General features: G+C 43.0%; 1 protein-coding gene across 5 annotated transcripts in view; it reads right to left on the reverse strand.

Moving 5' to 3' along the window:
- ALDH16A1 (aldehyde dehydrogenase 16 family member A1) overlaps nucleotides 1-15,781 on the reverse strand; it is an 89,811-nt gene that overhangs the window by 38,880 nt on the left and 35,150 nt on the right. For all 5 annotated transcript variants that reach the window (XR_013623395.1, XM_068117943.2, XM_068117945.2 and 2 more), the window contains 5 exons: nucleotides 4,544-4,671; nucleotides 2,615-2,678; nucleotides 722-846; nucleotides 440-589; nucleotides 69-288 (listed from right to left, as the gene is read on the reverse strand). Coding sequence is in view for 4 of the 5 variants with exons in the window: in XM_068117943.2 (XP_067974044.2) it covers nucleotides 69-288; nucleotides 440-589; nucleotides 722-846; nucleotides 2,615-2,678; nucleotides 4,544-4,671 (687 nt within the window). In the remaining variant the exon portion in view is untranslated. The remainder of the gene's footprint in view (nucleotides 1-68; nucleotides 289-439; nucleotides 590-721; nucleotides 847-2,614; nucleotides 2,679-4,543; nucleotides 4,672-15,781) is intronic.

The raw sequence follows: 15,781 nt of genomic DNA on the forward strand, positions 1-15,781 counted from the left end.
TCGCCAAATGGCATGATCATGTACCAAGACCCAAAAGGGGAAACGTAACACATCGGTGCGTTTCATACCCGTGATCGTCCGTGCAGAGTTTTTATGATGGAGGCCCAATTACGCACAAAGGCCTCGGCCTCCTCCATATCCCTTCTGGCCTCCTGCAGCACCGTGGCCCCCAGTTGTGGGTCTTTGTGCTCGGCCAACGCAGCCGACAGGCTCACCGAATTGGAGGCCAACGATTGGGCCAACCGGTCCAACACACGGACACGGACAGAAGGGTATGCCGCCGCCCAGCTGAGTGCACAGACAATTCAGGGTTAAAGTTAACGTGTAGGCATTGGCGGAGTGGGGGTAATAAACACGAGTGCTTCATGGGAAGAAGTGTTTACATCTCGAGTGCAAACAATACCTACAAGTGTTCTGTGCACCAATCCACTCTACTTACCCTGAAAACGCCTTCACCGCAGCCTCCACAGCATTCCGAATATCCTTACGACCACCTTGTGCCACCAACGGTCCACCGGATTTTAAGAGGGGCCGCCAGCCACCCCCTTCGGGCTTACGCCATGCTCCACCCCAGAACAGATCGAATTGCCTAGGCAATCGGGGGGAGGAGGGGGGGAGGAGGGGGGGGGGGAGGGAATAATATGAACAAACCCTCAAATCTCCTGATACAATGACTTATTTCAAGCTCAATCAGCGTTACATCTCTACATTGTCGATCCACCTGTCTGGTTGTCCCGATGCGGATGGTAAGCGTTTAGGAGGCTGGTCAAGTGTTGGTAGAACATCCGAGCTAGACCCTACAGAGGGTTGTGGCTGTGAGGCTGGACGGAGAAAAGCAGAGCAAACCTTGGCAGGAGGGGGAAGAAGGAAATGAAATGGTCTCATTCATATGGAGGAGACGTTAAGCCTGCCGTCCAATCTGTAACGATCCCTCAAAATATTGTGGATATGAAGACTCCGATTCACATTTCAATTTGAAATTTTGCATTAACTATCCGACAAATCATCCCAATCACAACCTCCTTGAACTGTACCTGCCACAAGCGCCACATTATGAGGGAGCAACACAAAGTAATTACACCAGGTGTAAAACAAATGGATATATTACCAATCAATACCACTGGAGGTTTGACGAGCAAAGGGTACGATACCGAAATACCATTTTCTTTGGTTTATCAACGCATTCTTTTTATTTTTTAAATCTTCCTTTCCCCACAATTTATCAGGCCAGGCTCACATATATATATATATATACACACACACACAGTACATGCACTAGAAAAGTGTAATTGTTGATTTGTTTGTGCTTCAAAAACTACAAAACTACTGGACCAAATACAACCAGATTTTGTATGTTCCCTAAGGGTACCCCAAGTATGGTTTCTGTCCAGGTAGTATATCTGGTGGAGGGGGTTCAGGGTGGGGGCGGGGGAGGAAGACCCCAATTCTCTGAATGAAAATGTCTATCGTATAGCGCCACCTGGTGGTATCCAGTATTATCTTGTATAAAGAAAGTTTAAACAATTTGATAACACTCATAATGGTGATATTGAAATGTGAGTGACAATAACCTCAATATTGCATTTCGCTCATTCCAAGCCGAGATTCAAACCAAACCATCTGACGCGGAACTTTGCAGTGAAGCGGATGTGATTTTTGCTCGCACCACATACAGAGTGGCCACAAGGATGATTGACGAAGTTGATGTGAGCCGACTTCCAGGCAGATGGAAGATGTGGGCAAATGATAGAGAGAATAGAGCAGAATGTTTGTGAAGTAAAACACGACGTCGTCTTTTGATTAAATTCGTCAGTGAAGTGACGCGGGAGGAAACCCTCGTGTTCTTATGAAATGTTTTCTTCAAAAGGATAAATGAACACTCTATAAACTATAAAAAATACGATAAACAATATATTTTATTGATACACAATCCAAACATAATGTTAAACAACACAGCAGACAACAAGGTGGTTTATAATCTCTGAAATGGTGAACAATGAAATCAAGGCTAAATTTAAAATAGGGGCAATACACCTGGCACTCACCTGGTAGAATAACCTGTATACCGCAATGACTGAAGGTAATTTAAACCAATTTCAATGGTTTCTAGAAGACAGAACAGCAGGTACAATCATACTAACATAATCATAAGACTTTAAACAAACAAAAAAAATACCTATTTTGGGGGGCAACCCCAACCCCACACCCCCCACCTCTTCCCCCAACCCCTGTATACCTGCTCAGACCACAATTTTTCTAATGCCTTGAACAAACTTCGGTACATCATGGGTGATTAAGGTTGTGGTGACGTTTCATCAAAATAGTGTGTGGAGTTTCAGAGGAAAAAGCAAATATCTACTTTGGGGGTCAAACCCGAATCCACTTTGACCCCCGGTAAACCCCCTTCGACCCCGATTTTTTTCATGCCATGACCACACTTTAGTCACAACACAACGAATATCATTTGTGCCAAAAATGGTCACAATTCCATCAGCGGTTTCGCTGATGCTGAAGAACTTTCAAGTGTTTAGGGACGGACGGACGGACAATGACGCGCCATCGCATAAACTCCCCGGAACTGCGTTCCAGGTGAACAAAAAAAACAAAAACTCACCAGCTCTTCATCACTGATGTTCTGCCAATCAAACCCGTTAATCCACACAGTGTTTGCTCTCAACCTGAAATGGAAATTACAAACAATACCAAACATGCATCCAATCTCAGAACCTCAGCTCCGCAGGCCCACCGTGGAACCTCAAGCTGTAAAGGTTACCCGTTAGGCACCGTGGAACCTCAAGCTGTAAAGGTTACCCGTTAGGCACCCTGGAATCTCAAGCTGTAAAGGTTACCTGTTAGGCACCATGGAACCTCAAGCTGTAAAGGTTACCCGTTAGGCACCATGAAACCTCAAGCTGTAAAGGTTACCCGTTAGGCACCATGAAACCTCAAGCAGTAAAGGTTACCAGTTAGGCACCATGTAACCTCAAGCTGTAAAGGTTACCCGTTAGGCACCGTGGAACCTCAAGCAGTAAAGGTTACCTGTTAGGCACCATGGAACCTCAAGCAGTAAAGGTTACCTGTTAGGCACCATGGAAGCTCAAGCAGTAAAGGTTACCCGTTAGGCACCATGAAACCTCAAGCTGTAAAGGTTACCCGTTAGGCACCGTGGAACCTCAAGCTGTAAAGGTTACCCGTTAGGCACCGTGGAACCTCAAGCTGTAAAGGTTACCCGTTAGGCACCCTGGAATCTCAAGCTGTAAAGGTTACCTGTTAGGCACCATGGAACCTCAAGCTGTAAAGGTTACCCGTTAGGCACCATGAAACCTCAAGCTGTAAAGGTTACCCGTTAGGCACCATGAAACCTCAAGCAGTAAAGGTTACCAGTTAGGCACCATGTAACCTCAAGCTGTAAAGGTTACCCGTTAGGCACCGTGGAACCTCAAGCAGTAAAGGTTACCTGTTAGGCACCATGGAACCTCAAGCAGTAAAGGTTACCTGTTAGGCACCATGGAAGCTCAAGCAGTAAAGGTTACCTGTTAGGCACCATGGAACCTCAAGCAGTCAAGGTTACCTGTTAGGCACCATGGAAGCTCAAGCTGTAAAGGTTACCTGTTAGGCACCATGGAACCTCAAGCAGTAAAGGTTACCTGTTGGGCACCATGGAAGCTCAAGCTGTAAAGGTTACCTGTTAGGCACCATGGAACCTCAAGCTGTAAAGGTTAGCTGTTTGGCACCGTGGAACCTCAAGCTGTAAAGGTTAGCTGTTGGGCACCGTGGAACCTCAAGCTGTAAAGGTTAGCTGTTAGGCACCATGAAACCTCAACCTGTAAAGGTTAGCTGTTGGGCACCGTGGAACCTCAAGCTGTAAAGGTTACCTGTTAGGCACCGTGGAACCTCAAGCTGTAAAGGTTAGCTGTTAGGCACCATGAAACCTCAAGCAGTAAAGGTTACCTGTTAGGCACCATGGAACCTCAACCTGTAAAGGTTACCTGTTAGGCACCATGAAACCTCAAGCTGTAAAGGTTACCTGTTAGGCACCATGGAACCTCAAGCAGTAAAGGTTACCTGTTAGGCACCATGGAACCTCAAGCTGTAAAGGTTACCTGTTAAGCAACATGGAACCTCAAGCTGTAAAGGTTACCTGTTAGGCACCATGGAACCTCAAGCTGTAAAGGTTACCAGTTAGGCACCATGAAACCTCAAGCTGTAAAGGTTACCTGTTAGGCACCATGAAACCTCAAGCTGTAAAGGTTACCAGTTAGGCACCATGAAACCTCAAGCTGTAAAGGTTACCTGTTAGGCACCATGAAACCTCAAGCTGTAAAGGTTACCTGTTAGGCACCATGGAACCTCAAGCTGTAAAGGTTACCTGTTAGGCACCATGAAACCTCAAGCTGTAAAGGTTACCTGTTAGGCACCATGGAACCTCAAGCTGTAAAGGTTACCTGTTAAGCACCATGGAACCTCAAATAACTAGACAATGTGAGGCAATCTCTCTTGTTTTTGGAAATAAGTGAACAGAAGCCGAATCAGCCGGTCGTACCCCCGTGCCACCTCGAGCAGCAATCCATGGTCGTCGCCCCACACGGAGATGGGGCAGCCCCGCCGGGCAAGCGCAGTGGCCTCTCGTGCCGTACGTGCGGAAAGTAGCAGCAGCACGGGCCCACGTACCTGCACAGAGATATATGGACCAATCATACGTCATGTTAACCAATTCATTAAAATGTGTGAAAAGTGAAATTCAGAAAACATGTCAAAATGAGCGGCAAAGCACAGCTGGGCGAGGGTCTATGCACATTTGTGAAAGATGTCGTGCGTTGGTTCAATGAACGACGAGTCCTTTATCCGAGCACAGTAACGGTAACGGTAGCGGTAACGTCCGAGTTCATTCACAAATCTAATCAGTTCAAGGTCGCGTCTCACAAGGTCTAACGAGTGTAAACAAAAAACAACAACATGCATTTTAAAGGCCATTTTCCCTACTAGAGCGGGGGTTAGCCTAATAGTTAGCCTTGCGGTCCCCATGACAATCTTCTCCATTTTGCCCTATTTTCTGCATCTCCGCTTGTTAACCCCCTTGCCAACATTTCTTCTTCGACCATCTTCAGCCAAGTCTTTCTTATCTCGGTCTTCCCCGTCCTCTACTTCCTTCTACATTCATTTCCATCACACTTCTCAACCAGTCACTTTCATCCTTCCTCAACACATGACCAAACCATCTCAACCTGTTCCTCTTCACAGCATCCATCACAGGCTCTATTCCCATCATCTTTCGCAATTCATCATTTGTCTTCCTCTCTCTCAACGATACTCCACACATCCACCGAACCATTCGCATTTCCACCCTTTCCAGCCTTCGTTGCTGCTCTACATTCATGACCCATGTCTCGCTCCCATAAATCATAACACTTCTCACACATGCAGCATACACCTTTCCCTTCAGCTTCAACGACACTCCCCTCATCATCAGCACGCCACTCAGTTCCCGAAACTTCTTCCATGCACATCTCACTCGAGCAACCGTTGCCGAGTCTGATCCACCTTCTCCATTCAGCATGTCTCCAAGGTAACAAAATGTTTTCACACCTTCCAGCTTCACGCCGTCTCCAAGATCCAACTCAACATTTCCTCCATCTGCAGCTCCCTCTGTGCACACCTTACATTTGAATGTAGCTGCCACACTGGTTAATGACCCTCTCAAACCACTACATTTTTGATGAACCCACTCAGCGCACATTGTACATTGAATGGAATTCACTCCGACACCCTTCCTGCACACAGCACACGGCCACTTCCCAGTTCTTTCCACCTCACCACATGCTTTACCACTTGCCATCACCTTCGTTTTTCCGATATTCACCTTCAGACCATTTGTCTCAATACATTCCTTCCACTTGTTCATCTTCTCTTTCAGTCCATCCATACTTTCTGCAATCAACACCAGATCATCTGCATACAACAACTCCCACGGTAAACCCTCCTTTACGTTCCGAGCCAGCACCTCCATCGCAGCTACAAATAGTAGTGGACTTAGTACCGACCCCTGATGCACTCCCACCTTCACCTCAAACTCACCACTGTTCCCGTCCTTCGTCCTTATAGCTGTGCGCGCTCTCTCGTACATTGCCATCACGACTCTGATCAATCATTCCTCCACTCCTAACTTCCTCAATGCCCATGTCACGACTTCACGTGGAACCCTATTGAATGCTTTCTCCTGATCAACAAACCCAAGAAACAACTTCTTCCTCTTCTCCATGTACTTCTCCTGCAACTGCCTCACAATAAAAAGCGCATCTGTCGTTCCTCTTCCTGGCATAAATCCAAACTGCATTTCGTCAGTCTTCACTTTCTTCCTTATCCTCCTCTCCAACACCCTTTCCAATACCTTCATTCCATCCTCCAATAACTTTATCGCTCGATACGAGCCACAGTCCAGAGGGTCATCTTTCCCCTTGTATAAAGGGACGAGGGTACTCAGTTCCAAATCCACTGGAATGCGGCCTTCTTTGCCCACCAGATTGCAGATCTCTGTCATTCTCTTCACACCCCAATTTCCCGCTGCCTTCAACATATCTCCCACAACTCCCGTCGGCCCTCCTGCTTTTCTATTCTTCATTGCTTTTATCACTTAGTAGCCTGGTGTTGGGCTAGCGGCTAGGGTGCCAGCTTAGGATCCGAGGATCCTGGGTTCGAATTCCAGTTGATCGCTGAATTAATGCCACTAGGGTTGACTCAGCCTGTCATCCTTCCGAGGTCGGCTAATTGAGTACCAGTTCACTGGTAATTCCCTGTTTGTCGTAAAAGGCGACAAACAGGGTTGGCGGCAGGAAGGGCATCCGGCCGTAAAACATTGCTTCAAAAAGGGGACCAACAAAAACAACAACAACCACGGTGCCCGAAAAAGGCCAACCCCTGCTTTGCAGGGAAAATGGCCTCTAAAGGTGGTTTTTTGGGGGGTTTCTTTTGCTTTTATCACTTCCTCAACTTCCTTCTCGGTTATCTTCTCTGCCGGTCCTAAAACTGGGTTACTCTCTATGTTGCCATCCCATTCATCCTCTGCATTCAACAGTATTTCCATATATCTCTTCCATCTTCCTTTAATTCCATCTGGGTCCACAACGATTTGTCCCACTTCATCCTTCAAGCAACTCACCCCCATCACATCACACCTCTCTTTCGCTATCTGCTTTTCAATCCTGAATACCGCTCTCTGACCCTCTTCCAAATCCAAGCGTTCTCCGAACATTTTCGTACATGCCTCCTGCGCCTTTGCTACCTCTTTCTTTGCAGCCTTCTTGGCTTCCTTATAACTTTCATGCTCTGCCTTTTCTGCCCCCATACCCTTCTCCTTCTGCCACTCCTTGAACTTCTTCCTCTTCTCGTCAATCTTCTTTTCAACTTCATCATCCCACCGCCATGTTTCCGAGTGCCTCGGTGGTCCTTTTGTCCATCCACAAACCTCACCAACGGCTCCCAACAGACTATCTTTCATTGACATCCAACCACTTTCAAGCTCAACCACATCATCCTCTACCATACTCAGCCTCTCTTTTAATGCCTCCCTCACAGTCACCTCTTTTAACCTCCACACCTTCATTCTCGGTTGGTACTTCACCCGCCGAGCTCTCCTCGCACCTTTCACCCTTATGTCGCAGACAACCAAGTGGTGCTGTGAAACAGCCTCCTTCCCCGGGATCACCTTTGTGTCCCGGAGGTGCCCCCTATCTCGCCTACGCACCAGCAGGTAGTCAACGGTTGTCGTCGACCCACCTGACGTGTATGCAACAAGCTTATTATCCTCTTTCTGGAACTGAGTATTACAATTCAACAAATTAGCTCCATCAGCAAACTCCAAAATCCTTTCACCTTCTCCATTTCTCACACCATATCCGTAACCCCCATGAACTCCTTCAAAACCGTCCATACTCCTTCACACATGTCCATTTATTTCTCCTCCTACCACAACAACTTCCTCATCTTTCACGTTTTCCATGAGCTTCTCTATCGCACACCAGAACTTGTCCTTCTCTTCATCGCTCCGACCAACCTGCGGAGCATATCCCGAGATGACGTTCACCAAGAGCTTTCCAATCATCATTTTCACCATCATCAACCTTTCACTCACTCTAGTCACACTCACCACACTGTCTACAAACTCCTCAGAAAACAGGACACCAACACCATTCACGCCTTCTGGGCACCCTTGCCACACAAACTTGCATTTCTGTCCCTGCCTACCCTTCACCATTTTCACAGCACTTCCCTTCCATCTCGTCTCCTGCACACAACCATATGTCCACTCTTCTTCTGACCAATACTTCCACCACTTCTCCTGATCTCTGTCATTGTCCCTATATTCCATGTCCCAAACCTCAGAAACCGATCTCCATGTCGGGCATCAGACGTTTCATCGTCATAAATGGAGTGATTTCCACGCTTGCTTCGATCGGGTTCCCCACCATGAGTTTTGACGAGAGGGAGTGGGGTCCCCCACGGGGTACTTCGGGCTGTACCCTGCCCATGTGTAGTTGTAATTGTCATGGTTCTCTTTTTGAGGCAATGTTTTTATGGCCGGATGCCCTTCCTGACGCCAACCCTTTTAGTCGCCTCTTACGGCAGGCAGGGATACGGTGTACCTATTCTAAACTGGGGTACACACCGGGTACTACTACAAACAAATACCACATGATAAAGAAATACTACATGAAAAACAAATATTACATGAAAAACATACTACATGAAAAACATACTACATGATAAACAAATACTGCATGATAAACAAATACTACATGAAAAACAAATACTACATGACAAACAAATACTACATGAAAAACAAATTCTACATGATAAACAAATACTTCATGAAAAACAAATACTACATGACAAACAAATACTACATGAAAAACAAATACTACATGATAAACAAATACTACATGAAAAACAAATACTACATGATAAACAAATACTACATGAAAAACAAATACGACATGACAAACAAATACTACATGAAAAACAAATACTACATGATAAACAAATACTACATGAAAAACAAATACGACATGAAAAACAAATACTACATGAAAAACAAATACTACATGAAAAACAAATACTACATGATAAACAAATACTACATGATAAACAAATACTACATGAAAAACAAATACTACATGATAAACAAATACTACATGATAAACAAATACTACATGAAAAACAAATACTACATGATAAACAAATACTACATGAAAAACAAATACGACATGAAAAACAAATACGACATGAAAAACAAATACTACATGAAAAACAAATACTACATGATAAACAAATACGACATGAAAAACAAATACGACATGAAAAACAAATACTACATGAAAAACAAATACTACATGATAAACAAATACTACATGAAAAACAAATACTACATGAAAAACAAATACTACATGAAAAACAAATACGACATGAAAAACAAATACTACATGAAAAACAAATACTACATGATAAACAAATACTGCATGATAAACAAATACTGCATGAAAAACAAATACTGCATGACAAACAAATACTACATGAAAAACAAATACGACATGATAAACAAATACTACATGATAAACAAATACTACTTGATAAACAAATACTACATGAAAAACAAATACTACATGACAAACAAATACTGCATGATAAACAAATATTACATGAAAAACAAATACGACATGATAAACAAATACTACATGATAAACAAATACTACATGATAAACGAATACTACATGATAAACAAATACTACATACAACAAAACAACATGCATTTTAAGGCCAATTTCCCTACAAGCGCAGGGGCTAGCCTTGCGGTCCCCATGACGATCTTCTCCATTTTGCCCGATTTTCTGCATCTCTCCTTGTTAACCCCCTTGCCCGCATTTCTTCTTCCACCATCTTCAGCCAAGTCTTTCTCGGTCTTCCCCGTCCTCTACTTCCTTCTACATTCATTTCCATCACTCTTCTCAACCAGTCACTTTCATCCTTCCTCAACACATGACCAAACCATCTCAACCTGTTTCTCTTCACAGCATCCATCACATGCTCTATTCCCATCATCTTTCGCAATTCATCATTTGTCTTCCTTTCTCTAAACGATACTCCACACATCCACCGAACCATTCGCATTGCCACCCTTTCCAGCCTTCGTTGCTGCTCTGCGTTCATTACCCATGTCTCGCTCCCATAAATCATAACACTTCTCACACATGCAGCATACACCTTTACCTTCAGCTTCAACGACACTCCCCTCCTAGTCAGCACGCCATCAACAAATACTACATGATAAACAAATACTACTTGAAAAACAAATACTACATGAAAAACAAATACTACATGATAAACAAATACTACATGATAAACAAATACTACATGACAAACAAATACTACATGAAAAACAAATACTACATGACAAACAAATACTACATGACAAACAAATACTACATGAAAAACAAATACGACATGAAAAACAAATACTACATGATAAACAAATACTACATGATAAACAAATACTACATGACAAACAAATACTACATGAAAAACAAATACTACATGAAAAACAAATACTGCATGAAAAACAAATACTACATGAAAAACAAATACTGCATGATAAACAAATACTACATGATAAACAAATACTACATGAAAAACAAATACTACATGAAAAACAAATACTACATGAAAAACAAATACTACATGAAAAACAAATACTACATGATAAACAAATACTACATGAAAAACAAATACTACATGACAAACAAATACTACATGAAAAACAAATACTACATGAAAAACAAATACTACATGATAAACAAATACTACATGATAAACAAATACTACATGACAAACAAATACTACATGAAAAACAAATACTACATGACAAACAAATACTACATGAAAAACAAATACTACATGAAAAACAAATACTACATGACAAACAAATACTACATGACAAACAAATACTACATGATAAACAAATACTACATCACAAACAAATACTACATGATAAACAAATACTACATGATAAACAAATACTACATGATAAACAAATACTACATGATAAACAAATACTACATGAAAAACAAATACTACATGAAAAACAAATACTACATGATAAACAAATACTACATGAAAAACAAATACTACATGAAAAACAAATACTACATGATAAACAAATACTACATGACAAACAAATACTACATGAAAAACAAATACTACATGACAAACAAATACTACATGAAAAACAAATACTACATGAAAAACAAATACTACATGACAAACAAATACTACATGACAAACAAATACTACATGATAAACAAATACTACATGAAAAACAAATACTACATGATAAACAAATACTACATGATAAACAAATACTACATGACAAACAAATACTACATGATAAACAAATACTACATGATAAACAAATACTACATGATAAACAAATACTACATGATAAACAAATACTACATGAAAAACAAATACTACATGATAAACAAATACTACATGACAAACAAATACTACATGACAAACAAATACTACATGATAAACAAATACTACATGAAAAACAAATACTACATGAAAAACAAATACTACATGAAAAACAAATACTACATGAAAAACAAATACTACATGATAAACAAATACTACATGAAAAACAAATACTACATGAAAAACAAATACTACATGAAAAACAAATACGACATGATAAACAAATACTACATGATAAACAAATACTACATGACAAACAAATACTACATGATAAACAAATACTACATGAAAAACAAATACTACATGAAAAACAAATACTACATGAAAAACAAATACTACATGAAAAACAAATACTACATGAAAAACAAATACTACATGAAAAACAAATACTACATGAAAAACAAATACTACATGATAAACAAATACTACATGAAAAACAAATACTACATGAAAAACAAATACTACATGAAAAACAAATACGACATGATAAACAAATACTACATGATAAACAAATACTACATGAAAAACAAATACTACATGACAAACAAATACTACATGATAAACAAATACTACATGAAAAACAAATACGACATGATAAACAAATACTATATGACAAACAAATACTACATGATAAACAAATACTACATAACAAACAAATACATGAAAAACGGCAGCAAAGCAATGGCAAACCACCCAATGCAACCCTTGCCAATAAACTGCTTCAGCAACACGGACGCTTGTGTGCAGGTTGTTTTTGTGCAATTTTATAATAAATTTCATCATATGAGGAAGTACAAGGATAACGAGCTCAAATTGACATCAACATTCTACATGGAAACATACAAATGAGTCAGAAAGTTATTGCAGGATATGTTTTACATGTTCTAGATTCCTGCTCCAAAATGCGTTTTCTTGGATTCAAATTGCTTGACAATCACTGACACGTGACTGAAATGAGAAAATCAAACGCATTCAAACAAATCGCGGTCAGGGTGGTTGATCGTCGTTTAGAAAGACCGAGTGGCCCTGCCCAGGTGTCTGTATCTAAGCCCCACCTTTACCCCACTCCCGATGTTATTGAGGCTCCCCCATCACTTATTTATCTTTTTTATGACATTTACTCCCTGTAATGACCAATGAGAGTGACCAACGGCATGATCGTGCGGTCAGGGCAAGGACACCAGACTGGCCAAGGACATACCTGGATCAGGACATCTATAGGGCTGCATTACATACCTGGATCAGGACATCTATAGGGCTGCAGGACATGCCTGGATCAGGACATCTATAGGGCTGCAGGATATGCCTAGATCAGGACATCTATAGGGCAGCAGGACATGCCTAGATCAGGACATCTATGGGGCTGCAGAACATGCCTGGATCAAGACATCTATAGGGCTGCAGGACATGCCAGGATCAGGACATCTATAGGGCTGCAGGACATGCTTGGATCAGGACATCTATAGGGCTGCAGGACATGCCAGGATCAGGACATCTATAGGGCTGCAGGACATGCTTGGATCAGGACATCTATAGGGCTGCAGGACATGCCAGGATCAGGACATCTATAGGGCTGCAGGACATGCCTGGATCAGGACATTTATAGGGCTGCAGGACATGCCTGGATCAGGACATATATCGGGCCGCAGGACATGCCTGGATCAGGACATTTATAGGGCTGCAGGACATGCCTGGATCAGGACATCTATAGGGCTGCAGGACATGCCTGGATCAGGATATCTATAGGGCTGCAGGACATGCCTGGATCAGGACATATATAGGGCTGCAGGACATGCTTGGATCAGGACGTCTATAGGGCTGCAGGACATGCCTAGATCAGGACATCTATAGGGCTGCAAGGCATGCCTAGACCAGGACATCTATAGGGCTGCAGGACATGCCTGGATCAGGACATCTATAGGGCTGCAGGACATGCCTGCATCAGGATATCTGTAGGGCTGCAGGACATGCCTAGATCAGGACATCTATAGGGCTGCAGGACATGCTTGGATCAGGACGTCTATAGGGCTGCAGGACATGCCTAGATCAGGACATCTATAGGGCTGCACTGTTTGATGAGCAACGGGCCCTGTGAGGATTGTAAAAACACGGACAGCAAGCACTTGAGTTTGTGGTACGTGTTGTGGCATCTGTGGTGAATCTTTGCGAACTGTAGCAGTGAACGAGGCAGCAAAAGTGGTGTCTAGCCTTCCGGGTCTGCGTTCTTGTCTTGCTTCCTGCTGCCGGTCCTTGCTTCCTGCTGCCGGTCCTTGCTTCCTGCTGCCGGTCCTTGCTTCCTGCTGCCGGTCCTTGCTTCCTTCTGCCGGTCCTTGCTTCCTGCTGCCGGTCCTTGCTTCCTGCTGCCGGTCCTTGCTTCCTGCTGCCGGTCCTTGCTTCCTGCTGCCGTCTTTGCTTCCTGCTGCCGGTCCTCACTCCTTCATCTGTGGCCTGATGCTGGAGAGAGACCGGGACCTGAGATCCGCACAGAACCGCTGCATGCCCAGGCGACCATGTGGACCACAGGGTAGACAGGTTTATTTGCCCTGTCAGACAACTGACCTTAGTCCCATATTCCTCCCTGAATGAAAAAGAAGGCGGATTTGCAAGGACATTGTGGTTTCGGGACAAGTTGTTTTATTTATTTATTTATTTATTTGTGATCACTGCTGCGTGGCCATATTTTCTCCCCTTCTCTCTATTTGCTCTATTCATAAACCCCCACGTGTTGATGAAAACGTGTGGTCATCAGAAGGGGGCTCTATGACGCTTCGCAAGGTTAGCCAATAAACCTGTTAGCCAGGCAGTTTGGGTCCACGCATACACACCTGGAGTGCAGAATGTCAACAAGCTTCGCTCAGTTATTCCTGTTGGCGATTCTGGCCTGGTCGTCGCTTTCGGAGACGTCGATTTGTGCCAAATTAACCCGACAGACGCGGAGTTTTTTGTGGATCAATGGAATCCATTGGATGTAGTACAAGAAGTGCCCTCTATCAGTATTGGAACAGTGAAGTCAAATTTGATATTATTGCGATGAAGTCAAGAAATGTGGATTTGAGATCAAAAGATTAATATGAGGAAAGAGGCAGAAGGTGAGCTTTTATTTATTGGTATTTCTATGTCAATGTTTTGTATTAAAATTGTATTAAGATATCACTTTTTATGTTCAGTCCTCCCATTTTCGCTTCGCATAAGTTTTGGAACAGATTAACTTAAAGTAAATTAAAGTAGTATTATAGTTGTAATTTGGTTGCATATCCCTTGCATGCAATAACTCGAGCCTGTCACATGCATCAAAAGCCTGTCACATGCATCAAAAGCCTGTCATATGCATCAAAAGCCTGTCACATGCATCAAAAGCCTGTCACATGCATCAAAAGCCTGTCACATGCATCAAAAGCCTGTCACATGCTTCAAGCCTGTCACATGCATCAAAAGCCTGTCACATGCATCAAAAGCCTGTCACATGCATCAAAAGCCTGTCACATGCATCAAAAGCCTGTCACATGCATCAAAAGCCTGTCACATGCATCGAGCCTGTCACATGCATCAAACGCCTGTCACATGCATCAAAAGCCTGTCACATGCATCAAAAGCCTGTCACATGCATCAAAAGCCTGTCACATGCATCGAGCCTGTCACATGCATCAAACGCCTGTCACATGCATCAAAAGCCTGTCACATGCATCAAAAGCCTGTCACATGCATCAAAAGCCTGTCACATGCATCAAAAGCCTGTCACATGCATCGAGCCTGTCACATGCTTCGAGCCTGTCACATGCATCGAGCCTGTCACATGCATCAAAAGCCTGTCACATGCATCAAAAGCCTGTCACATGCATCAAAAGTCTGTCACATGCATCAAAAGCCTGTCACATGCATCAAAAGCCTGTCACATGCATCGAGCCTGTCACATGCATCGAGCCTGTCACATGCATCGAGCCTGTCACATGCATCAAAAGCCTGTCACATGCATCAAAAGCCTGTCACATGCATCAAAAGCCTGTCACATGCATCAAAAGCCTGTCACATGCATCGAGCCTGTCACATGCATCGAGCCTGTCACATGCATCGAGCCTGTCACATGCATCGAGCCTGTCACATGCATCGAGCTGCCACATGCATCGAGCCTGCCACATGCATCAAAAGCCTGCCACATGCATCAAAAGCCTGCCACATGCATCAAAAGCCTGCCACATGCATCAAAAGCCTGCCACATGTCGAGCCTGTCACATTCACCGAGCCTGTCACATGCATCAAA

This window comes from Myxine glutinosa, chromosome 5, assembly GCF_964187855.1.
Source record: "Myxine glutinosa chromosome 5, kmMyxGlut1.1, whole genome shotgun sequence".
Taxonomy (NCBI): Eukaryota; Metazoa; Chordata; class Myxini; order Myxiniformes; family Myxinidae; genus Myxine; species Myxine glutinosa.